Below are 26,587 nucleotides of genomic sequence, written 5' to 3' on the forward strand. Positions count from 1 at the left end.
CCGCGCTCCACCAACGGCCGCCCCGCCGCGCGCACGCGGTAGACAGGGGCAGGCGGGCGAAGGGCGGGAGCCGAGCGCGGCGGGAGGTGCTGTGGGGCGGGGAGACACGCGGACAGACGAGGCCCCCCCAGTGAAGCGAAGAGCGGAAGGGAAAGGAGTCCCGGGGCAGGCGGGCTCCGCGGGGGAGGGAGATCAGCGGCCGTTACTACGGGAGGCGGGGAGAGGGGCGACACCCCCTCCCTCACCGCGCCTCAGGGGCTGGTCAGGCCACTGAGCGCCCCCTTCAGCAGAGAACCCGGGAAAAACTCTCCGCTCGGCCCTGGCAAGGTGTGGGGGAGGCCTTCCGAGGAGCAGCCGCCTCGCCTCGCCCCGCCCCGCCCCGCCCCGCCCCGCCCGCCCCAGGCGTTACCCGCTCGAGGGCAGGTGGGACGGCGGTCTGGCCGCCTGCGGCTGTGCTGGGCGCTGGGAGAGGGGGCTCAGGGGCCTGACCGAGGATGCTCCACATCTTTATTGCGGAGGGCTTGGCCTCCCGCCATCACAACTCGGTCGCGGCTTATAAACGCTATTCTGGAAAGTAATTTTGTTATAAAATAAGTTTTAAAATAGATTTAAAGAAAACCCACCACCCGAATTAGTAGTTAGCATCTCAAAGGCGAGTATTGTCCTATGCAGCTGATCTTTCTTTTATTTAAAGCAGTGGAAACAGCAAAACATAATGTTCCTGTAGAGCAAATAAAAGGTTTACATCAATGTAACCTAATAAAATTAAAACTGCACATATGCAGAATGTGCATTTTGAAAGATATGCCTCTATTTAGGGATTTTATGTTCTGGAGTGTTTTTATTACGTTCTCCTGTCCTGGGTTGTTGCAGGTACTGGGAATATATAAGCTCCCTATTTTTAGATAGTGTGGGTACATTCCTAAGGTATTGTAACCTTGCCTGTGCAGCTATACAGCAGGATTTGTTCAAGGAATTAATATTTAATGGTAGCATTGATAGCAGTTAGTCACTGCTCATTACATGAGGAGCTTGCCAGTGTGTATAGTCATGACTACTGGGCTGTGACTGTTGGATCAACCTGGAGACCTCTCTGGATTTTCTCACAGGAGTGACGGAAGCAAGAAGAGGGCTAGATGAATTATTCTGCTGTTCTACAGTTTATGGGCCGCAGGCTGGGAATTTGTCTTTGTACAGATTATTTAAGTGTTCCTAAACCCTCTGTTGCAGCAAGAGGTAATACATACTAAATATTTAATGTGATTTACAAAAACTATAAACATTGTAATTCATGTAAGAAGGATTTGGAAGATTTATTGCCATTTAGAAAGCTTATACTATTTATAAAACATGGTGAAAATACTCTAATTTCAAAAAAAATACAGAGATGCTTGTATACAAGCAGAAAACTAATATTTATGTTATTGCTGCTAATACATAATGTATTAATGAAATTTAAAAATATTTTTCCCTTTGATTTTTCTGCAAGTTTTGACAATAATGTTGCAATATGTTTTTCTGTTCCTCGACAGGTTTTTCTTCTCCAGCAATAAAGCCATGGCTGAAATGAGTGATAACAACTTAAACGGAATCACCGTTACTCAGCAAGCAATAGCCTCTTGTTGTGGAGCTATAATTACATCATTGTGTGGTAAGGCAGATTGTCAAGCTTGCCACAGAGAATCTTTCCAAAATGATTACTCTTCAGTTTGACTCAGCATGATGTCTACATATATATGGTTTATAAATTTCCACTAGTATTTCAATAAGGATGTTTTTTAATAGTTTTATCATAATTTTTTCTACTTAAACAAATGTAGTTAATTGCAATCTTTTCTGTTCCTGATGATCTTTCAACATTTCTAAAAATAATTTTTATTAACTTTTCATTTCTTTGTCTTTTTTCCTCTTGACGTAGTAATTAATTGATTTCTTTCTGCAAGTAACAAAATTAATGATAAAATTTAATTTTCATACTTCCTGCTGCTTAAAAATAGATTTTAAATAAAAGCTTGCTTTAGAGTACGAGACACAAATCCTGAAAGACTGGACGCTTCAGTAGTAACATCAATTTATTCTGCTGTGATGTCTTACACCGTCAAAGCCTTTTATTGGGGCGCAGGGGTGCATCCCTAAACGCTGCTTTTAAGGATAGCTTTTTGTTAGGCTTTTAAACTTCTGAATAGTCTATGGAATTAATCTTCTGCTTCATATTCAGTCATCTTGCTCAGGACCTCCTTCTCCATGCATACCCAAATTGGTTGGTTATATTCAGCACTCCATATCCCTTGGAGCTCTCCAAGCTCATTAGTTTCTACTTGGTAATTTGGTTACTTTTTGGCTTAAACTACCTTTTGGTTCTGACTTTTAACACTGATTATGCTGCAGGGAAGTGTGTGATTTTCTATGCACTGGTTTTTTCCCCCCACAAAATTCCCAAATTTTTAAAAAATATGATGTTACCAGGAACCTGTCAAATCCATAGGGATTTTAGTCTGTCTTCATACCGTGTGTCCTGTGATATTAAGTAATGTAGCAAGCAAAGCTATATCAGACCTGCGGAATTCCTAAGATGGATTCCAACTGGGTGTACATAGGATTCTAGTACAGTGTCAGGTGTTGGTATTCAAGACCTCAAGAGGTACAAGAGATCGGCTCCTTTCTAACGTGGCAACTGGGAGACAAGGCAGAATATGTGTGAGTGGCAACTGTATTTTTTAAGCAACTGAATTGAGCTGAAGGAGTTGCATTGAGATCTCCACGTTTGGCTAGGGAGATGTGAGCCAACTATTTCAACCTTGGCATCAATAGAGAGCTCAGGTGTGAACTAGTTGCTGGTGCGTAGGAATGGGCTTAATGAGACACATGCTGGAATGTTTGACGTAGCCTCTAGCTGCTGCTTAGTAAGCAAGGTTGTAGATCCTGTGTAATTTTTGTCAACTGCATAGGTGTTTTGGATACCTTAGAGACTCAGGTGGTACTAGCAGCTTCTATGCAGGCAACTGAATCAAACCCTCAGTCAATATAATCCAGAGAGGCTGGTACAGCTGACCAGCCACTGTAGTGTTCAGAATGTCTAGGCCTGTAGTAACTGTAAGGGCTGGAGTGGAAGCAAGAAAATGGTCACGAAACCTTCATGTACTTTCCAACAGCTCTGAAGTTTTAGGTCTTGCCTATGCACAAAGCTATAACAGTCAGTTTATTGGAAAAGAATGAACACATGAAAAATGTTGTAATGTTTTACACACTTGACCCCAAAATCTGATTTCATATGTCTTGTGGTATGCCACTTATAAAAGGTTGGCAGCAGGACAAAATAGCACAAGTTCTAGCACTTTCAGACAAGATCACACAATGGTTTTTGCATGAGGTTTGTGTATCTCTAATATTTGTTGTCTGTGCAACTGTTAGGAATTAGAAAAGATAACGTGGTCACTTGCAAACCATACAGGATTTGCAGTTCTCCCTTTTTCCTTTGTTTGATAATGTTATAAAACGAGTCTGTTTTTCTTCTCCGGCAGAAAGAAAAAAAAAAAGTTGTATAAGTTCATGATAAGGCGTTTGTACAGTTCTACATTTTCAGGGCATGCAGGGTGTTTCTAAATTACTTCTGTTTCATTCTAGTAACTCCTCTTGATGTTATCAAAACTCGACTGCAAGCCCAAAGCAATCCATTCTCCAAAGGTAAATAAATGTGTGAGTGTAATGGAGGACAGTTTGCTTTTTGCTTGTTTCACAACAGTTGTGTTTGTTTCTTCAGTGTAAGTGGGGGGGGAAGGAACCCAGCAATATATACTGAAATTACTAGAGAAAGAATGAGTCAGTGAACATATACAGTGGGAAAAAAAAAAAAAAAAACAAAAACCGAACATAAATGCATACCATTTTAAACAGGCTTTTTTCTGTCTGTCTTAGTATTTTCATTGTGGCAGAAAATACAGCTATTACTGAGTTGCGTTAGAAAACCCCACTATTAATAAAAAACCAAATATTTCATCAGAGGGCTTATGTGATCAGGATGCTATATCAAAGTTAATCTTCTCCAGAATATTTTGAAAAAGAGCAGTAAGTCACTTCTCAATTGGGTTCTAAATAGATTGAGACATTGCACATTCAAAGATACGCCAATGTTTCCTACTATTTAGTTGTAATTAATAAATGAAAAAGGAAAGGAGATGACTGGTGTTCCATGTTGTATATGGAGATTAAATTTTGCAGTCAGACTTGCTGTAAATCAGGAAAAATACTCATGCTTTCTAGCCTGTTTTTTCAGTAAATTCTAAACCCTTCAGAAATCTCAAAATGTGAAGCATGGAGTATGTTTTTCTAATGGTGATAATGTTTTATCAAACAGGTTCAAAGTATGTGATATAGAGGAAATAAAAACCAAGTAGATAGGATGATCTAGTATAAATACAGTCTAACCTAAGATATAATACCTCCACTTGCAATGTGGATGCTGAGGCTACTTAATAAAAGATGTAAAAGTCTGGAATATGTTCATCTAGTTATATACAATAGTGACATTCAGGTTTTATATAGCTTTTAGCCTTTAGCAGATGGTAGTATAATGTAAATGTCTCCTGGAGCCTGTGAAGGCAATCTCACTTAGTCAGGCATTTTGAGGAAAACATTTGTTCCCTCTTCCCTTTTACCTAATTTGTCATTGAGTTTCCAACATTATTTTACCCCTCTGTGTCTAAACAGAGATAAAGCTGTGTTGCTGTTATACCCACTTTGAAATTGCTGCTGAGTAAGAACAATCTTACAAGCATTAACTTTATTCTTATACACCATTTTATTAGGAAAATGTTTTGTATACTCCAGTGGTCTTATGGATCATAGATGTGTTTGTGAGAATGGGGACAGCAAAGCTTGGTATAAAAAACCTGGGCATTTCAAAGGGATGTTGGTAAGAACATTTGCCATTTACATAAAACTGTATATTGAAAACATTTTTAAGTAGCATACTGTAAATTTATTGAGCTTTTTTCAAGTTCTAGTAGAATCTGTTATAATTTGAGAGGGTGTTTGTGTGGTTACACTGTAGTTTATTAATTATACCTTCTACTTTCTACAAGAAAATACATATTATTTCCTTAGGATGAACAAGGGGGCAGCTGTGCATCTCTCCTCACAGGATAATGGTTCTATGATGTTATTTTCCCCACCTGAGCTATATTGCCAATAGTTGCTGGTTGCAGGTACTGATTTTCTGTACCTGCTTACAGCTCTTCTGTCCACAGATCTTCCAGTGTGCTCCTGAGCTGAACTAACAATGCAGACAATGTTTTAAAGTTAAGTTCATGTGTCAAGTTCTGGATCCATTGAAACTTGTAGGACTGGCATTTTAGCCCAACACTTGAAGCAGACTTGCTGTTGGACACTGTGGTGCTGCTTCATTTATCAAGATTTTGTTTGACTCTGCCATCAAATTACACTTATGATCAAGGATTTTTCAGAATTGAATATCTGGGAAGAATGAAATGTTCATACAAAAGGTTTCTTGAGCAGTTTTATACTGTTGTTTAGAAAAAATGTCATGAGTTTGATTTTTCCTGTTAACTTCAACATACAATTTTTAGAAAGTTTTCTAACTGTCATGATTTTGTGCCCATTTTTTGCTGTAAAAAGGTGATTGATAAAGAAGAATGATTAGCATGCAATTGGATCTCCTTTCTTTAAAACAAAACAGTGCTGGACAACTGTGGAGTAAAGAGTATTGTAGTGGACATTGTAGGTTTCCAGTGATAGGTCTGTACAAATGTTCGCTGTATCTGCCCATATAGTTAGTAAGGTATATAAATATACTGCTCAGTCGCTGGATTTAGTTACATCCTTTCTCCAGCCTTTTATGTATACCTTTCTGTATTGGAAATTCATTAGAACTTCACTGTTTACTCTAGTTAGTACAGAGTATATATGGAGAAAACATACTAGTGTGGCATTTTCTGTCTTTTTTTTTTCTTCTTAGGGGGTCTTTTTTGTGAGATCATGTCAGGACCTTTTAGGGTTTCTTGATTCCCTCTCAAAGCTCCATTTTTAAAGTCAGGCTTGTTTTAGTAAATTGTGTCTTTGTTTTCACCATGCAACTTTTTACCTCAGTAGATCTGTCCCTTGAGGCTGTCTCCTCTGGAGCTATTTGCCTTTTTCTTCCTGTGAATCCTTTTTATGATCTGTCAGGTTCTGTATCTTTTGAGGTGCTGAGATAATGTCTGGTCTTAAGCATATTCTAATCCATCAAATCTCAACCTTTGCCCAAAATGTTTAAGAAAACTAGGTATCCTAATATTAGAGAGTTTGTCTTTTTGGTTGTGATTTCAGTTGAATGATCTTCAAGGTTTAGTGTTCCCCTCCTGTTGGTGGTCTGGGAATATATGAGACAGCTGTGTTATTAATTGTAAGCTTCCAAATATATAGTATAGTGTATATACATGGCACATATGTTGTTATATTGTTGTCAGAGAATGCAAGTATTGAAGAATCATTGAGAGTTAATTGCTATTTCATGCCTAGAACTTCCGTTATGTATTAAAAATATTTTAAATACATTTCCACAAGTTGCTCCTCTGCTGAAAATAACTTACTCATAGGGCTGTCAGTTACTGATAAAAACTTAATACTTGGGTCCTTTAAAAATGGAAGGAAATTCTTAATTTCAAACACACAAATTGTTTTGTTCAGCTCAGTGGAACTATTTACGTGGCGTTAGCAATTACAAAATTGGGATCTTAGAATGATAAGCTATTTTAGAAACATACCGTTTTAATACATTAATTTTGTGTTCTGCCAGCTAAAATATATCGAGTACAAAAGCTTTGTAGCTAATTATTGCTCTTTGCCTGATTGCGTTTTTAGGACGCATTTGTGAAAATTATTCAAATAGAAGGAATTAGATCTCTGTGGAGCGGACTTCCCCCAACACTGTAAGCTGATTGTTCTTTTTTCTTGATAACGTGTTATTAATTATTGTTTAAAAATTTGCTCCATTATTTACATACATATGTTTTTTCTAAGTTATTTAAAAAATGGTAAATTCTGAAGTTACAGATAATGATGTAATCGGTTAGATCAGGAACATCTAAAGGCAATATAATTTCTGCCAGATCTTGAGATTTCTCTTTGCAAATTGTTTGATACATTCTCAGTAGTTAAGCAGGAATATCAGACTTCATTCTGCCTTTTAGATGTGGTAACCTTACTGTAACCCTCCCGTTGACAGTATCATTGAATCACAGGGTTGAATGTGAATGCTGCTCTCTGGTTGATATTTGCTATCCTAACTTGTTACTACTGACTTGCAATAAGCAACACAGCTGTTTCTGTAGACACTGTAGTTTTTCACCTCATTATCATGACTTTTTTTTTTTTTTTAATATCTAACTGGAATCTTCTTTATTCCAAAAAACTGTATTTTTTTTATCATATACAATTTTGTCATGGAAAACAGATAATTCCTTTTCTCTCCACAACAGCAGTTTGCATATTTAAACATTGTTATCAAATCCCCTCCTAGATTCCTCTTAAGGCTAAACAACACCAATTTGTTTTATCTTGTTATTCATATTAACCCAGTACAGATAGTAATTAAATCCTCTGTGTCCTCCTCCATAAGCACTCTGAGAAAGTGGTCGAATCTAACATGTATATTAAAATTGTGTCTTGTAAGACATAAACTGTTTTGTTACAGTTCTCTTGTTCCAAGTCAAAGAGCCCTGTGGGAAAGCCCTGGCACACTTTTGATTTGCACACAGTGCTCAGTATAATAGGCACACAAAAGCAAAGCATGGTGGAGCTCAGGCCTTGTTACTTAAGCTGCAGGGAAATATAAACCTTGAGGATCTAACTGCACCAAGAGGTCTGTGTTTCAGCCATGACAGATTTTCTTCAACCTGTGTTCTGTACTGCTGCAGAGAACCAGCTTCTTGACTGGAGAGAGGTACACAGGTTTAAAAAGATCTAAACTACAACTTGTTGGCTTTCCAAGGGTGACAGTCTTCACTGTTTTTTGGTAATGGTGATATGTGCTATATTGGCACAGACATAACTCCTACACTGATTACAGATATTGCTGCTTTTCTTATAGTCTGTACTATGCTGGAATGGAAAAGGCTTATATTTACTCCTTCCATATTGTCTTTTAAGTAATAAGAATCATAAGCGTTGATTAAGATAGAGAACATACTTTCCAACTGTAGCTGATTCCATAATGTTTTGCTTGCTTGCTTGCTTCATATTCAGGTCTTTCAATTCCATTCCTTTATCAAAACAGTTCTGAAGCTGATATGAAATGCATTTTGAAGTAGATAATCCACCATCATTTTGCTTACAGTTTTCCCCAATGAAATTAAAAACTAGAAAACCGGGAAATCAGTGAATTTGAAACTCTGAACTAGAGGCAATGAATCAAAGCCATGGGATTAATACTTTTTCTTCATCCATAACTACACACAGCTGGAGATTTAACTTTTCCTTATTTAACCAAAACATGCATTCAAGATGTTTGACTCCTGTTTTTCTTTTATGAAATTAATTCCCTCTCTTATATCTTAGAATAATGGCACTTCCTGCCACAGTGATCTATTTTACCTGCTACGACCAACTGAGTGAAGCTCTGAAATCTAGACTAGGAAAGGATAATGAACATATTCCAGTTCTTGCAGGTTCCTTAAGCAGAGGTAAGTTGTAATCTGTTTAAATAGAAACTGAAATAAAATACCTGCATGCTGCTTTCTTGGCTTAATTTTGTTGATTTGTTTTGTTTTTAAAGTAAATTTGCCATGGCTTTAAATGAGGGATAGTATTATGTGGAGCGAGTTATAGGAAGGAACACTGTAATTACCCAGTATTTCTTGGGTAACATAACACTCTAAGCTCAAATAATGTGGTTTATTTTTGCTGTTACACTTTCAATATATCTGTATTTTGTTCAAAATTTTATAGTTCTATACTTCTACTTCAATTTAAGTCTGTTCTGTGATGATTCTAATAATAAACATAATTATTTTCAATAATGGAAGCCACAGAGGTAGTGACAAGGAAGATGAAAATTGAACTTGTACTGGTTTTACAGCTGTATGATATAAAGGGACTGAATTTCTTCTTATATTTTCTTACTTTTGTTCATCCTTTTCCTCATCTAGTTTTGTAGAAGTGGGTGAGGTCATATATTTTGAGGCTTCCTTAAAAGTCTGAGACTGTAGTTCCATATTCTACTTGTGACAACTGTGATGGGGGACTGGAAGACTAGTAGAAAAATAATTGTTATTGTGTGGTGATGTGGCAAATTGTTATTATTAGGCTGCTCCAGATTTAAAATTCACATGACAAAGAAACCTTCCACCAGCAAGAGGAGAAAAGTGAAATGATTCAAGTCTGGTGTGTGTGTGTGATGGCAGCTTGTTAGTGATTGATGACTCACTGATATTTCCATGAGATGCAAGAGAGTTACTTTATTGGATACAGGTTGCCTGCTAAATATTCTTGGTGGTTTGAAATAAGAATAGCAAGGATGCTTAGAAGTCAGTAAAAGCTTAACCTCTTTCTTCAAGTTACACTTAAAAATGGTAATTATTGAAAAGTAATCCTTGTAAGTACTTGAAATTATCAGCCTATTTATGTAATAAATCTAAAAATGAGGATTTTTAACATGTTACATGGATTACAACATGCCAGTATTGAAAAAAGGTAGGTAGCTTGTGTGCCCAGAAAATTTAGGTACTGTGAATAGATATGCTATTCGTATCTGGAAAGGAAATTAATTTTGGGAATTATTTCAAGGAAAATGGGAAAGTTGAAAGGAATCCAATATATAAAGCAAGGTGAGATCTGCCTTTAATGTTCAAGAAATATTACTATTAAATGCTGATTTTTAAAAAAGCTCACATTTTTATCATTTGCAGTTGGTTCAGTTACGGTAGTGAGCCCCTTGGAGCTGATCAGGACCAGAATGCAGTATCGTAGGTTGTCCTACAAGCAGCTGTACGCACGCATCAGCAGTGAAGTGGCTGTAGATGGATGGTTTTCTCTGTGGAGGGGCTGGAGTTCTACTGTTCTGAGAGATGTACCTTTCTCAGGTAGGATTTATTTTCCATGCAGGTTTGTATTATGTCAGAAGATCTGTTTATGCATAATTCTTTTAGACTTTTTTTTTCCTGTGGGTTTAGGTAATTTTAATAGTTAGCTGTAAGAATGACTGAGATTTACTGGGGGTTTTTTGAGTGTTTTTATTTATAAAATCTTTGAGGACCTGTTTTTCTTCCCCCCATTTTGTTTCTGGATACCAGCTAGGGTTCATTGTTACAGTCCCTTTCTTTACACTATTGCTTCTCATCTATAGAATTGTAGAACACCAGGTTGGAAGTGACTTCAAGGATCATCCAGTTCAGCCTTTCTTGGAAAAAAAATAGCTTATGCAGCGACTGGTTTTTGAAGACTTTCAGTAAAAAATGGTCTCTGTGATAGGTGTCGTGGCTATTTCCTTATAGAGAAACATGCTGTATCTTAGCGTCTGATGCTTAATTTTGAAAACATGTACAAAGAGAGAATGACACAGTAGTGTCTTTGGGAATTTTTTTTAGCCAGATGAATGAAGTGAGAGCACCACTTGTTTGCAAAACTCCAAAGCTGACACTAGAAGAAAAGTCTTATACAAAGCATAACTTGTCCTGGGACTATTCTTTAAGATAACAAAGAGAGGAGATCACACTTTCTTCTTTCTTGTTACACCTCTGCTGTGTTGTAAGCTGCAGAGATAATTGGATGTGACAACTAAAGGACTGTTTTTGTGTTAATGCCGGTGGTGAGAGCCCCTTTCTCTTTGAGGCCCATTGTCAAAGCACTTGTGTATCATCAGGCATCAATTGTCCTTGAGGCAGTTTCTATCCTAAAGGAGTACCAGGAGTAGCACCTTTGAATGCTTCAAACCTATTTTTGGTGGCAGACAACCCTTGAAGTATTTGACCTGCTATCTTTGTTCTCCTACTCAATTCTTAAGATAATCTGTTATGCAATTTAATTTGTGGTTCCCAACAGTCTAGTGAACCAATCGTTGGTTTGGACTCTCATGGGATTTGAGCACATTTAGATGTGTACCTGGAATAAATTTTAAATTGGCTGTGAACCAAACCAGTGCCTGGTAAGTGGGGATGATTATGATATTTAGTTAAAAATTGCACTTAGCAGTTAAGTGAGTTAACAGAACTAAGTTATTTCAGCTGTTTTCTTTTCAGAATGAATAATACTCTGTTTTCTTTCACTTTGCTACTGGTAGATGTTGGAAGATTGTGGTTGGATTGTATTTCCTGCTTAAGGATCCTGTTACTTTATGAGAATTAATTTAGCCTTCTGTGATAGGCAAGCCTTCTGAACCAATGGAAACATGCCTTCTCTAAGCCTAAAGATAACTGTCAGAATTCATCTGAACATTTTGCCTAAAGTGCTTCCTGTTGACTATTCATTTTTTAATTTCCTTATTTTTCTTCTCTGCCAAATGCATCATTCTCTCAGGATGTTTTGCTAAGCTTTATAAGGGAGCTCTAAAAGTCTTCATCTAATTCCTGTTGTCTGACTTCAAGTGGCAACTCTTGTTCTCTTACTGATTTTTGTCTGCAACAGTGTGGCAGGAGCTAGTGATCTTCTTTCCCTCTGCTGCTTGTCACAGTGTGGGAGGATCTGTGGAAGGCTGTGGAGGGAGTGCACAAAGAAGAGGGCACTAAGGTGATATCTGGATGTTCTTCACAGCCCTTTTCAGATTCTTGCATCCATGCTTGCTCTTCCTCCACTGGTCCAAAACATCCTTTTTGGTTTAAAGTCAGTCTCTACACTGCTCTGGCATTCACTTCACAGCTGTCAGGCACTTGTATGTGCCCAGCAGTTCGTAGGCATCATGGGGTGCTGGAAAGGTAGAGGAACAGGTTACCACACAGCTACTGCCTTATAGGCCAAGGACTATTGTTGAAGAGCCAGAAGTGAGCAGGTAATTAGATGCATGAGTAAAGGAAAATGAATTTAAAAAAAAAAAAAAAGGAAATCAGAATGAAATGACACGAAACTCAGATTATATAAATCTAAGGGTGTTTAATGCTGCTTAATACATTTTCCAAATGTGCTTTCTGATTATTTTCTCCATGAAGTTAAGATGCGCTCCCTTAATACCTTCAATCTTAGCTCTTCTGTTTGAATGATGCCACAACAGCATCATGGTTTCTGGTATTCTCACAGCACAGTCTGCACCTTTGCTGCAGTTTGCTCAAGTTAGCTCTTTCAAGAGGAATTAAAATCAGTGTAACAATTTGTATTGAGAAAGAAGCTCCTCTGTGAGAAGAGTCAAGCAGCACAGCGTAACTCAAGCAGCACAGGGTGATTAGAATCCCACTGGATTACTAGCCCAAGTATGAATGATGTGCTTCAAGCATATTCCATGGCAGTTTAGCTAGACTGAATAAAACTGAAACTGTTAATGCATAAGAATTGGGTTAACAATACCACTTGAATAATTCATTAAGCCATTTTGCAGAGAATATAAATGTCAAAGGTATACAGGGAAGGGAGTCATGCAGGTGCTTAAGATAAGTTTTGGATTTAGGTAATTTATAGTAAATTAGGGTTTTGTACATTTCAATAGTAGATTTTCCTCAAACCCTGAGAATGCCTTCTGAGATACTGCCTACATTTACATTTGCAAAATGTTGGAGGCCAGATATATGTGCTGGATATTTTCATGGCAAGAAAATCCTCTGATATTTCTCAGCTGGCACAGCCTCCAGAACTCGGTGCTGAATGAGACACAATTGTCTTCCAGGATATGCAGCTGTTATTTGCAGTATTTATTTGACCAGCTGCCACAAGGAATCACTCTATAGTTCAGCCCATAGCATACAGTTTGAAGAGCCTAAGAGTGCAGAAAGAGTGCAGTTTAGTTTAGCAGAGGAAAACAGAAACCAATGTTACTTCTAAAAGTTGTTTGCCAGGCTTGCCTTTGACATTCCTCACAGAGGGAATCCCCCCTTAGTAATTCCAGAGAGCACAATTACATTTCTTGGCTCTGTCAGAATTAGATATTATGCTCTGTCCCCCAGAAGAATATGAGGCAGTCCTGAGCAACCTTTCATTTTGTATGAAACATTTTTAAAGTTAGTGAAATTGGTGAAATATACCTTAAAATACAGCAAATAATTAGAAGCCTACATTTTGATTTCTGTTAAACTGAATTTTAAAAAATCGGTTATGTGAGTTTTGTAGTGCTTGGGTTAGATTGTGCTATGGAAGGAGTTACTTTATGGAAATGACAAAATTATTAGGCCATTTTGTATCATATGAAGAAATTTGGAATATGGAGATACAGGGAACAAAGCAGTCTGTCCATGGGTCATCACAGAGAACACTTCTGTTTTGCTTTCAGCTCTTGTGTGGTTTTGCTCCTGTTGCCACAGGAGAATTCTTACATCTGTACTTGACAAAAGAATTTCTGCATTTGATATACAAGTGTGTTGTAATGCAGGTTTATTGTTTTATAACCATAGCATTGTACTGGCATAATTATGAACGTTTCAAGAAGATGTTGTGCAAAGAAGTTGGTGTACATGAACCAACATTTTTTATTGCTTTTACTTCAGGAGTTGCATCTGGCTCTGTAAGTATATGTTTTTGTTTCTAGTACTACTCTTTATTATTATCACTAATAAACTATTTAAAAGAGGTATAATATTATTCTCTCAGAAATGTATGTTTTGAGGTGCATCTAATTTAAATACACATGGCTTAGCATTCAAGCTGATGAGGTATATCTGAGTAAATTACAGTGTTCTGAAATACAAGACTTTTAATAATTTCAGGCACTTGGAATATCAAATCTAGTTTTAAATTGTGTGCACTTTAATTTTTTAAATTAAATTTTAATTTTGTGCTCTATGTTAAAAAGGATTTCTTTTCCTGGTAGATTGCAGCTGTCGTAACTCAGCCATTTGATGTAGTGAAAACACATAGGCAGACTGAACTTTGGACGCGTGAGACCTCAGAAAGTAAGTTGCTAGTAAGGAGAAAAAAAAACCCCATAATGTTTGTAAAGTTAAAACTTACTGTTTGAGTATATAGACTTTTGGTAGGCATTTTAAATATTTGTCTCTTCTTCTGAAGTTTATTTAAAAATTATATGACTAAGGCCTTTTTTCTGTTGTGTCTGAAAACTTCTTTTTCCATTGCTTTGGACGTGGACCAGTGAGGGACTTTCGTTAACTTAAATAAATGTTAGATCATGGCTTTAAGATTACAGACCAGTAAAAAAGCTGAGCACCTGAACAGTTTCTGCTTAGAAACTAATTCGAAGGCCCTAGTTCAGAAAGGTGTTATGGAAACTTAGTGCATGGTGTGAGGTTTCATTCTCTCAGGTAAATTATATTTTTCTGGTATAATTCTCAAAAAAAATTGTGTTTCATTGCTGAACAGACAAAGATCAAAAAAAATCTTTAAATAGTTTGTGTTTCAATTCTTCCCTTGTGCTGATGACTGTAAGAATTCATTGCCAACACCACTTAGAATCACAAGTAGCACCATGTATTTATTAGTTTGACATTAACTAGATTAATTTGTATTTAAAATTTCATTATGGTTATCTGTAATTTGTACTAGTTTAATTCTTTCCAAATCCAGTTGCTGTTAGAGTTGGGCAGTGACTCTGCATCTACTTATTGTGTCTCTGTGACTGCAAAAATATTTTGCAGCTTCCAGATGCTGTAGGAGGTTCCTGCTGAATGTATTCCATGAAACTGTTTCAACTTCAGTTTAGAAAAAAAAAAATTCTTAATCACTTTCATATTACAGATCAATGAAAACCATATGTGTGGAGTGAAATAGCACCAAAAAATCCCTCCATTTAAAACAGTCGCACATGGCTGCAATGCAGATCACTTCTTGATGCTGCTGCAGCTGGATTGCTTGTGGTATCTGATCTAGCTCTACAAGGGACTATGATCCATATATCATAGATTTATACTTTCTTAAACAAACTTCTAAATTTTGGGAGGATTTTATTTTTGTAAACTTAGATGTAAGGTGTAGTGTCCTAGCTTAATTGTTATATTCATTCTTATGATATCCATTCTCACAACTTAATTTTAGATTCAGTTCACCATAAAGGGCAGTTCTTGTTTAAAAATCTGAATCGCGACAATCTTTTAGCTACATATAGAAGGTGACATGGAAAGGGACTGGCACATTTGACAGCAAGGTGACTTTTAAAAATTATTTCAGTTACACTAGTAAGGAATATTGTCTCTGTTCATACATCTTACTTCAGGTGCTACTACAGGTTTTTCTGTATCATGCTATTTTAAAGTGAGTATTGTATAAATTTTAATACTGTATGAATTTAACATCCTGTATAAATAGTATGGATAAAATTAACATAGAATTAATTAAACCTAATAATTATATCTGAAGTAACTGCCTCTAATTTCTAAAAATATTTTTCTGTGGCATTGTGTATGTTCCTTAATTCACTGTTTTCTTGTACTATCTTGAGTTCCACAGGGGGGCTGTCCATCAGCCTGGGCAGTTACGAGGAAAATCATTGCTCAAAATGGGATTACTGGATTATTTGCTGGTAAATCTTTTGATAGCTTTCTAAAAAAACTCAGACCAGAGAGAAAGTTTTTTAATCAGTAACAAATTATTATAGATGTTAATATGCTTAAATTAGATAATATTTCCATCTCTGTGAACACTCAGTTATGGAATAGTTTGCATATATCAAGCAACAGACATGCATCCATCCAGAGAGAATTTTGGTGATCTCTTGACAAGTTACTATGATACAGCGGTCCCAGATGGACATGATTTGTTCAAAAAATAGAGGAATTGGGCTTGACAGATATGGTTGTATTGGCAATTAAAAATGGTGGGAAAAGGTTCATTTCAGGAAATAGTTTTTTCAAATTTAAATAATTTGTTGATTTCTTAAACTGTAATGCTTAGGGTTTTCAGGAAGAATTGGTACAAAGGAAATTAAATGTATTATAGGTTTGGAAGCTGCAGTATGGAGGTTTTTCTAAACTGAGAAAATTTCTTAGATGCAGCTTTTAGTCCAGTGCTAAACTTTCCAAACCATCAGTACTGTTGTAGCACCTATATTTAGGAACACTCATCCTAATTTTTGTTCTTCATCTCATACTAGTTTCTATGTCAACTTTTTTTTGTTCTTTCTGTCTCAGAAACAGACCTTAAGCTCCAGTGGTATTTTTCTGTCTCCCTTCTTAGTCTTTGAAGAAGACGCATTATTGAGAACCCAAAAATTCTGAATATGGAATAGATACTTTGAAGTAGAGTTCACACAATAAAATACTGTTAGTGGCCTGAGGGACACTGGGCCCAGGATAGATCCCATCTACCCTATGATGCGGTCATTTTAAGTTGGACTTCAATGCAGTTTTTTTATAGAGGACTGGAAGATATGGCAATTCTATTAGTATTTGTTTGTTTGCTAGGTGGGAGTAATTTTGTCAAATACTGCATATAATATTTGAGACAATCAAGGTCAAGTAACAGCTATTCCCCAATAATTTTTTCCTTACATTTTTTATTAAACTAGAAATGTTATTTAGAATATTTGTTAAATGTTTATGTTTAAACAACTGGAGAAATGTAATATTGACAATTTAATGGTTCTGAATGAGTCAAAGAGTTTAAATTTTACTTACATGTTATCTCGTGTACTCACCTGAGTGCACACATCTCACTTCCTTACCCTCACTGCACCTATGGGGGGACCATTGCTGCCCAGCTGTGTCCAGTGTTCAGTACATCAGTACACAGTTTAGTGTGTAGCTGGTGGTGTTTCAGTTCCTCTCAACCATTCAGTAAGACAGAATGTCACTGATAAGACTTCATTTAGCTGTGCACTTCCTTGATGTGTTTTCTTTTTCTTATTGCATGGACTGTCTTAAAGACTGTATTTTAGATAGTTTTGGCAAAGATCACTTCTTATCCCTGAGCCATGTGCAGTAGCTATTTCTACTGCTGAGCAGCACAGATGTACTCCTGACCATCATAAGACAGCTTGGCCATTTAAACGCTGAAGATTTATAGAATGGAAAAGAAATCCCCAGGAGTACCTTCTGGTGTCTTTTTCAAATCCTGGCAACTCTTTGAAACCAGTGAGCCCTACCTAATCATATGATGTAATTCTTGGTACTAACCAAAACCTCCAGCAACAAAGCTGGTCATTTTTCCAAGAGGTCCAGGAGGAAGTAGTATTCCTCCTGATTTTCATCATTATGGCTCAATTGTAAGAGGACTTTCTGGCATCAAGGAGTGCTCATAGGGACCTCACGAGACTCATGAGTGTCTTTGCCACTGCATAACTGGCTTTGTGAGCTGGCAAGTGTGACATGAGACAAGAAAAATGACATCATCCTGAAACTGAGGATTTCTTTTAAGACATTAGATCTCTCAGGAAACATTCCATTTCTGTAGTTACCAGAAAGCATTGCCTCCCTTCTGAGATAATCACCAGTGTTTTCAGTAACTCATGGTGGATTTAGCCAAATCTCAGAATATTGTCTTGGAGAATGACATGGAAATTTTTTCACAGATTTGTAGGTATTTGACAGCAGCTCTCATGGATCCTGCTAGCCTTATGCCAGAGATTTCTAATTGGCATGCTCTGTCAAGCAAAACAGGAGGAAAAAAGAACAACTCTGTTTCCCAGGAATTGGGTGTTCTTGCATTCTCATCCATTGTGTCCTAAGTAGCCATAGAAAGGAACTTGTGTTTCTAGTTGCCAGTCTCCTAAGGAAACACAAAAGTGCTTTGATTGTTGAGCTGTATGCTGCTCTCCCCACCCTCATTTCCTCTCTGCAACTACCAGATACTCTTTACCCACATGCACAGGAACTTCTTCAATAACTAGACTGAATGTCTCTGTACCCGGGAGAGCTTTGTGGCGAACTACTGTGGGCCCAACTAGTTTTTAGGACAACCCGCAAGATGGAGCTGGAACAAGAATTGCTGTCATAGTGGGAAGGTCTTGGCAGGAAAGCTCAGCATGCCTCAGGAATTCAGGTTTTAGTAGAAAAATTGCTTTTCTGTAAGAACATTACTGAAATGAAAAAATTATCATCTTCAATTCTTAAATATTTTTGTAGAATTTTTAGGTCATTTGTTATTGTATTGACTGTCCCTCAAGAAATACAATACTGCAGCTCAGTAGCAAAGCAGAGCCTTAGACAAGACCATTCTCAAACTTCCGCCTAAAGCAGTGAGAGTATCAGACTACAGCTGTTAGCATCTCTTCCATGGAGCTGTGAACTTTCTGTCAGCAATCCTGAAGGTGCCATTGGAAGGTGCCTGTTATTCTTCTGATGGTTGCAATTCCCTCTTTCTCCTGATTTCTTTCTTTTACATTAGAGGAGATCCTTACAACTTACTAAGCATCACAGCAGTTAGTGCTTGAGACACAAAGAACTCTACATCATATGGTTTGTCCCTCTTCAATCTCTCAATACATTATTCTCTCTCTGAGAGGTTACTTCAAGTGGAAATGCTGGTGCTCTGAATGAAGGGCATTTTTATCGTAGATTTGTCTATGCCTCATTATTTCATTGATGAATGGAGGTGTCATGGCACAGTTTGAATGGGGGAGGCCAAAAGTTTTCATCCGTGGGTTCAAGAGTAGTAGAATGGTGACTACAGAGCCATTTGAGAAAGATGCTGTTATGTTCCTTTGGCTCTTCTTGATGTTTATTATTGTACCTTACAGAAATTCATATTTTATTTCTCACCTTCCCAAATACTAGTGCTTCACTGTGGTTCATCACCATTATCAAGTTTGTCTTGAAAAACATCAGAGTTCTTAGCAAGAAGCCTGCAGTCATTTCAGCCTGTATAAAATGAAATATTTTTTTTCCTGGATTATGGTTTGGTATGAGGTTCCTAGTTCCTCCAGCCTACCTATAACTAGACATTATTCTGCACTTCAAATAAATGCATTTCATGGTGAATGCTTGTAAGGTTTGCTTCCCACTGCTCAGTCCACGATTTGCATCCAAGTATATATGAATACCAATGTTACTACTGAGTTATATTTTGGGAGTGCACATTTGTTGTGCTGTGATTATCAGTTAATGGAATTATTTGAGACCTGCCATCCACAAGTGCACTCACTGTCTACCTTCTCTCCCATTTATTTATTGTGGCTGAGTGGGAATTAAGAGGAAAAACTCAGGCAGTGCCAGGCATTTCCTACTTTCTACCTGAGTACACACAAAGGCAGTCTGGGATTGCCACCACATGTGACAGGAACTGAGAGAATCAGTCTCCAGCCTCACATGACAGTGCAGATGGATATTCACAGTGTGAAACTTCAAGCTCCTTGCACATCCTCAGGAATTCTAATTACTGGTTCATATCTTTTTGTGAAGAAGTGCTATCATTGATTAAACAAAAGCAAGTATTTACCTGGGGGTGAAACTTTGCCTTTGTTGAATACCTACATTCAGGTAGTTCTATCAATAATTTACTAGCCCAAGTATCCCAGACTGAAACAGTATCGTGTCTTAACTAAAGTGTTTATAAAGTGTTCTGCTTTTGAATATCGTCCTTTCTGTGCATGGCAACTGGACATTGAAAATTCAACCTTGAATGTTTATAAAATGCTCATAGTCACAAAGTGCTCTTGACTTCCTGTGTGCCCCCCTCAGGATATCCATCTCCCTCAACCTTCTTACTTCCCTGGTACCTGGTCGTCAGCCCCCGCCATGCCCTTCTCCCCAGCTGTAGAGAGCTGTAGAGATTCCTGTGTCTTTCTGTCTTCAGCAAGCCTGCCTGATGGGTGAGGCTGCTCTTGCCCTGGTCTGTTGAATGGCTGGGGCAATACTCTGTTGTGGCCACGCACAGAAGTCCTTGGTCATGACACGTGTTGTCACTTGTGTCTCTGGAAGCCTAAGGAGGAAAACACAACATACTGAGATTAAAATGGTATTGGGATAAAAACCTACGGTAGCTCATACCTGAACAACAACATAGGAGACATTGCAAACCCGGGATACTTACCAGTCTTTACAACACCGTGTTGGTTCATTGAGGTTCCTTGTGTGAATGGCTACACAGTTGGCTGAAGACTTGCAAGACTTGTGTTCACTGACAGAGATTAAATTGCTTTACTTGCCGTACAGTGATGATGTAGCTGGGTAACAGGTTTTGTGTAATTCAGAGCACTGATGCCAGCAGAATGCAAGACACCACTAAGTATCAATATTATTAGACATTTTGGGTGAAACTTACTTCATAGATTAGGTTACCTACATTTAGGTCTTGACATGTGAGTAACAGAGTGTAGAGACATTCTCTTGACGAGCCTTTATCTCGGTTCAGTCGCCCACACGTAGGTGAGATGACTTGGGGCTATTCTGCCTGGTTCTTGCTGCTGTTGCAAAAGGACACAAGTTTTCCGTAGGTCATGCATCATATGTGCTAGCTCCATGCAGATTTCTTTGCGTTTCAAGTGGAAGTAGATGGCTATGTGTAGACAAGATGATTCAACCTTATTTTCCTACCTCTACGTAAGCTCAATCACTTTCCAAATGCTGACAAGATCACAGTGGATTGTAATGGGAGACATTTAACACCTAAATTCTATTGTTTACGCATGTGACCAGGATACTTCCATTTTAATAAACATGCTGTAGGCCTTAGGAGAGAGTGGCAGAGGACTCACGCATTTTGTTTGGCAACTGGCTTGAACGGCTGAGACACATACTTACGGCAGAGGATACAGCTCAGCATGGTGCTCAAGCCCTTTCCTCCCTGCCTTTATCCATTTCAGCATTCAGGGCTTCTTGCACCTCTTCTTGTTCCACCTGAGAGGTCACAAGCCTCTGTCTGTCCCACATGAGCAGCAGGTTTGCACTGACCCTCTGGTGAGGGCACATTCTGCCCCCAGGGCCACCTCATCTCGGCAGAGACACAGAGGACTTGGGGCAGGCAGGGCCATGCAGGATGAGCACATACGATTATTACAGTGGTAATATGTACAGCCAGTAATTCTGGTATTTTGGACAGGTAGAACCTCAGTTCTACACTGATAGACTATGGCATCAAGATACTATGACTGCTAAATGGTACTACAGCACTTCGGTCTGAAAATAAATTATAATGAACACTTTCCTTTCTCTCCTGGGCAGGTATTATTCCACGGCTGTCTAAAGTTGCTCCTGCGTGTGCCATAATGATCAGCTCCTATGAATACGGAAAGTCTTTCTTTTCTCATTTAAATGAAAAAATGAACCAACGTCCTTAATTCTCTGTCATCTGATTATATGAAGTCAAAATACATCGTGAAAGTTGTGCCAAATTTGAATCTGTCAAGGTGTTTTCTAGAATTCCCAGTGAAATTCTGCCGTTACATTTGATAACTAAGTACAACTTCATTTTTAACTGTTTCACAAAGGATAAATTCACTTTTTTCCTTAAGACTAAAAAAATATACGTGACCCTTAAACTATCATTGAAGATTTTGTGACTTCTCTTGCAGCTAGAGAGAAAAAAGAAAGGAGAAGGGAAAGTGATGTGTAAAAGGGGAAAAAAATGAGGCTGGACAGAGCAATGAAGAATAACCACTGCCACTATGTTCATTTTCAGTCTGACTAAACATTTTTGTTGGGTATTTAAAATGATGTTTAGAAAAGGTTTGGGTTTGGGGGTTGATACAGAATAAACTCAAACATTTATTCTTGCTTACTACAATTTTGTGCAAATGTGTTACTTGCGACTCTATATTTTGTGTAAACACATATTATAAAACAGTCTTCAGCTTCTTTTCAGGTTTATTTAAAATGAAATAGGCTTTAGTTCAAACAGGGGAAAAAAGTACATAATGGCCATTATAAGCCCAGAGAAAACAGTGAATACACGGGTAGGTGCTGCAGGGCCTTTTTAGCCTCTGGTAATACTCCAAGAAAGTAAAGCACCCGTGGGCACTGAAAACAACTGTCTGTACGGGTGTGCTGGAGGAACACCCCCTCACCTGGGTTTGGGAGGTGCAAACTGTCACAGAGCTTCATGCTGGGAGCATCCCCCATAGACAGTTGGTGTGGGGTCACCTGGGTGTGAAGGCCAGCTTTGTCACAGGTGGTTCCGTGCCAGTCTGACTCAGCCGTGTCACCTGAAGGGAAGAGCATGTTCAGTTCTAAGTACAGACACAACTGTTCTCTGCTGAGGGGTGCGCTACACACCCTGGTATGAACGCTTGCAGTGGCTCCCTTGTCCACAAGCACTTGACTTACTGTATCAGAGCTTCTTCTGCATTATCTTTATTTTATAAATTATTTTTAACTACCCTCACTACATCCTTTAATGCATTTTCAATTAAGTGGTTGAATTTTATTTTTTGCATATTTTAATGAGGGGGTGGGCTGGTACGAAAGCAACTCAGTAGTCAGGTCAATTAGGGCACCATTTTTCAGGTGTGCTTTACATAAGGAATGAACTTCAGTCCTAGTCTATGATGAAGAGGGTATCTGTCCCAGCATGTGTTTGGCCTTGGTGAAAATTCATCACACACTAGTTGTAAAGAAGTTAGGTGCAGAGTTACAGCATACGGTGCAGGCAAGAGCTACTGCTGTAGGAGATATTTGACACTAGTACACCAATGTGATTTTTCAGCATAATTTTACACTAGAAACTCAAAATAAGGCCTAAAAGAAAGAAAGTAACAGAGATTTTGGACCACACTGAATGAACTGCAGCAACGAAACTGAAGTCTCACTGTTTGGCAAGAAAAGAATTTGCTATGAGGTCAGCAATACTGTGATTTGCTGAATGGTCTTATTTTATCCTGTACAATTAAAAAAAGAGGCAAAAATGAGTAATTAGTGATGATACAAAATGTTTAATTTACATGCAGCATCTATGGAACATCGAGGCAACAAAACATACAGGTTTGGCATTTTTCAACTTTTTTGAAAAATGATTAATGTTTAGAACCGACAAAGACACATAACTGATTTCTCATGCACAAAGTGACACCCAGAAACTCAGTGGTGTCAGACTACGTAAAAGACTTCAGTCAAATGACACGTGGATTTCACACCAGTAGCTCCAAAAAATGAGCCATCAACAAACATGACTGAGGATCATGATTACAGCCCCCTCCAAAACACTGACATAGTGGGAGAAGTGGTTACAGCAAATAAAACTGATTAAATCACTGTACCTTGATGTAGAATGTCAACTTGTGGAATCCAGACTCTCTCATTGTATTCATAGTAAAAATGCATCTCGAGTTTACAAATCAGTATTTAATAATGTCATGAGAGAACAGCTGCTTAACGTGATAACAAAATCAAAGAGTTACCATGAAGTAATGGACATTCTGACAGTGTATGAAAGGATTTGATAGAGTTTATTACAGAGAAATTAACTGGGTGGGTAGATGAGGGCTTGAAAGAAAAGGTCTGGCAGATTTTGTGAAGCTGCTTTAAAATCTGCATTAAAATGGCACCAGTAGTTGTTTACCTGCCATGGACGCAGTAACCAGCACTGTGGACTAGAGAGTTGAGGAGATGTACCTTGAACCTCCTCTAGCTCAATCCAACAGTGCCTTGAGTTCCAGAGATGCACAGCCTCATACTTTAAAAGGCTCAACATTTCCCACAGCTTTAGTAAAGGTAAGAGCAGATCCTTTCTTTCAAGCCCACCCTAAAATGAGCAGGTCATAGTAGTAGTGCCAAGGTACCATTACAAGAGGCAAATCAACTAAAACCGTACAGTGTAGTGACATACTGTAAACATCTAAGAGTAAGCAATAATTAAAAATCTGTTTTGTATTGCAGCTACTCATGTAAACAATTTATGAAACTTCTTTGGCACAAAAAAGCATTTTCCCTAGCATTTATAAATACAATGTACTTACATGCATTTAAGTCTTGTTTAAAAAGTTACTAATCATACTGATAAGCATTACCTTGATTAGCAAAATTCATAGATAAAGGATCCATTGTATCTTACAAAGAATTAAGAATAGAGTTTGCAATTCAAAAATTAATTTGCAAACTTTGTAGGGTAATCTGGAAAGTTAATTTCACTTTAAAAAGTCTCTCTTTTTTTTCTATCAGTAATTTAAATCAATGGCAAGTAATTTGAGAAGACTGACTTAAGTTCTGTTGTGTTACCTAATCAAGAAAAATACCTATTGCACTACTACAGTAATGAGAAAAATCTTTAACATGAGAATCCTGTCATTGCATTGTCTTTGTTTCCCCTTTTTCACTCTCCTTGGGATCTTGCCAATCAAGACACAATCCACACTTCCCAAGGTGCCAACCCCACCATCCTTAGTCCCCATCTTTCTAGCAAGGCCAATAAACCAAGAAATTTCTCATATAATGTTTCATTATGTGTAACTTCGGTCACTCAAAGTCTTTTAGTGAGTTTCCTGAACATCTACAAATTGCTAAGTATGCTTGATTTAAATTATCAACTTACATTTGTTAGTCACATGCAACTTCAAGCATTAGTAAGTGTGTTTCAGTGTGATTCTTCAGTGTGATTCGGACATCTCCTAAGTGCCACGATGCTGACAGGAATGTAAAGTCTAACACTGAGTCAACTTGAGAAGAGCTGTTGATAGGTTAAATATTCTATTTGAGGCCCTATGCAACATACACAGATGAAAAGCTGGGGTTTAGGTAAAATATTTACTTGCCTGCAAACACTGGCTTTAAGGATTCCCTGTCTATTCTGCAAGAGTTGGTAGATGTTTAAAGCACTGCAGAGAACAACCGTGGCTATGGTAGGGCCAGGCCATTGCAAGGAGAAACAAAGGTCATGGCAGTTAAGTAGGGGACTGATTTTCAACTGTTTCATTTTAAAAATCAGTCACTAAATATTGAATTACATGTCCTTTACCTGACCAAGAGCTTTAAATAATTCAAGACTAAACCAAAAAATTTGAAAAGTCCTCTGGGTGGAAAAAAGTGAATGAAAACTGACAGACTTCATGAATTAAACAAGTAACCATGAAAAGAAAAAATAAAGCAGCTTATTTTTTAACTTAGAACTAGCAATCTTCATTGCAAGTCATTTTATGGAACATAAACCAAATGCGTATAACACAAAGTTCTTTCTTCTTGTGCTTATCTCAAGATGGTGTTAAGCCTGGACTTGTCATCTCTGTTGTGGGACTTGCAAGATATTCACTTGATTTCAGACTTGTGAGTGATTTGTAGCTTGCTACTGAAGTAAGAGAGCCACAAAGACCAAGCAACGATGGAGTGTCTTCCTTCCCTGTTGAGAAAAACAGGAATTAAGCTAATCATTTTTACAGCACAAGATGACTTGATCACAAAAAAAATGATGGAACAGAAAAACTGTTTCATCCACATTATTATGAATTACATATCACCGCTTCAGCACACGCATACTTCATAAATGCAATTAGGAAGACAGGTAATTAATGGCACACCTTCCCGGTCCCTGCCTGGGCAGTGCAGGCGGGGCCATCATCAGCCCCCTCCGGACGGGGACTCAGAGGCTCCACTGACTCCATGGAGAACAGAAGTCCCTAATTCAAGCACCAGTTTTATTTGAGTAATTATGTATAAATGAAATTGAGGTTACTAATATAATGTCAGTACCAGAGGTGTAATTTTGAATCCCTCAGAAAGGAGTAGAATTAGCTGGAATCGGGATATATTTCTTTAAAAATAAACACGGTGTGTTAAACTTGGGTAATTTGAAGTATATTAGGCTCTGACCACCAGAAAAAGCCCTACAATGCCACAGTGGCAGCGCAAGTTATCTGCCCTGCCACCCAAATACACTTGACAGTTAACATGGAACATCCTATAGGTATAGGAATGCATTTGTCAATTTTTCAATTTATTTTATGTGTTCCCTTCAAAACATCTGTTCAAGTTATTTTGTGCCAATTCCTATTACATTATAAAGAATTTCATCTACCGACCTCTCCCTATTTTATCCTCCTGGCTCACCCACAGAATAGCAAAGATCACTTTGAACTACAGATTAAAATAAGATTTAAAAGGTCACAGGCACAATACTTTCTTGGTAAGCCAGTCTAATAGAATTTTTAAAAACACAGCTATAAAGTAGAATTTCTTAAAATTGTGTCTCTTCTTCCTGACAGAATGGTTTAAATCTCATGAGAAGGATGAAACAAAAAAAACCAAAACAACCCAAACCACACCCTGCCCAACAATTCATTATTAAAACAACAAAAGTGAGATGTAGTTCTGTTGCATCTCTTGCAGATCTTAGTAGAAGTTTCCACCAGATTTTAGGCCTCGCCTCTGAGTTGTTGGGTTTTTTTTCAAGTGACTGAATAGCTTTCCCTAACAAATGAACTGGATTAGCTCTTATAGAAAGTCTTGACTTAAAAAAAAAAAATACTCTTTATTCCCATACATCCTTGAAAGACTACATTCATTTTGAGACACAAAACACCCAAAGAGCAGTGAACACTGTTTGGCCACAGCCCTTGATTTCAACAAGTGTGAAGCTAAAAATCTGACTACATGAGTGTGCTTAATAGTAAAGTGAAAGTTTAGTACCTCTAATATTTGAATTAAAACCA

The 26,587-nt window shown here is 37.8% G+C and overlaps 2 protein-coding genes across 9 annotated transcripts in view; one reads left to right on the plus strand and one right to left on the minus strand.

Annotated features, from left to right (window-relative positions):
• Positions 1 to 168: 168 nt before the first annotated feature.
• On the plus strand, positions 169 to 21,738 carry SLC25A40 (solute carrier family 25 member 40). 8 transcript variants are annotated; one of them, XM_065831541.2, is made up of 12 exons: positions 169 to 327; positions 1,110 to 1,236; positions 1,533 to 1,651; positions 3,625 to 3,684; positions 4,806 to 4,912; positions 6,859 to 6,926; positions 8,554 to 8,678; positions 9,903 to 10,076; positions 13,524 to 13,633; positions 13,940 to 14,021; positions 15,521 to 15,601; positions 21,177 to 21,738. In XM_065831541.2, the coding sequence occupies exons 3-12, from the start codon at positions 1,558 to 1,560 to the stop codon at positions 21,290 to 21,292; spliced, it is 1,017 nt and encodes a 338-aa protein (XP_065687613.1). In that variant the 5' UTR covers positions 169 to 327; positions 1,110 to 1,236; positions 1,533 to 1,557; the 3' UTR covers positions 21,293 to 21,738. The 8 variants fall into 8 exon arrangements, with proteins under 8 accessions (XP_065687613.1, XP_071661269.1, XP_071661266.1 ...); XM_071805168.1 differs by lacking the exon at positions 169 to 327 and adding an exon at positions 370 to 423; XM_071805169.1 differs by lacking the exon at positions 169 to 327 and adding an exon at positions 500 to 574.
• Positions 21,739 to 22,862: 1,124 nt separating this feature from the next.
• RUNDC3B (RUN domain containing 3B) overlaps positions 22,863 to 26,587 on the minus strand; it is a 54,844-nt gene continuing 51,119 nt past the window's right edge. Inside the window, exon 11 of the mRNA XM_065832548.2 lies at positions 22,863 to 25,278. Coding sequence (XP_065688620.1) covers positions 25,133 to 25,278 — 146 coding nt within the window. The 3' untranslated portion in view covers positions 22,863 to 25,132. The remainder of the gene's footprint in view (positions 25,279 to 26,587) is intronic.

Source organism: Patagioenas fasciata, chromosome 2 (genome assembly GCF_037038585.1).
Source record: "Patagioenas fasciata isolate bPatFas1 chromosome 2, bPatFas1.hap1, whole genome shotgun sequence".
NCBI classification, from domain to species: domain Eukaryota; kingdom Metazoa; phylum Chordata; class Aves; order Columbiformes; family Columbidae; genus Patagioenas; species Patagioenas fasciata.

What these genes read in the sequence shown, in the direction of transcription:
- SLC25A40 (XM_071805165.1), top strand. Translation starts at nt 495, where the DNA reads ATGCTCCACATCTTTATTGCGGAGGGCTTGGCCTCCCGCCATCACAAC. An exon ending in TGCAGGTTCCTTAAGCAGAG is followed by an intron (nt 8,679 to 9,902) that starts GTAAGTTGTAAT and finishes TATCATTTGCAG; the next exon opens with TTGGTTCAGTTACGGTAGTG. An exon ending in GAGAGATGTACCTTTCTCAG is followed by an intron (nt 10,077 to 13,523) that starts GTAGGATTTATT and finishes TTATAACCATAG; the next exon opens with CATTGTACTGGCATAATTAT.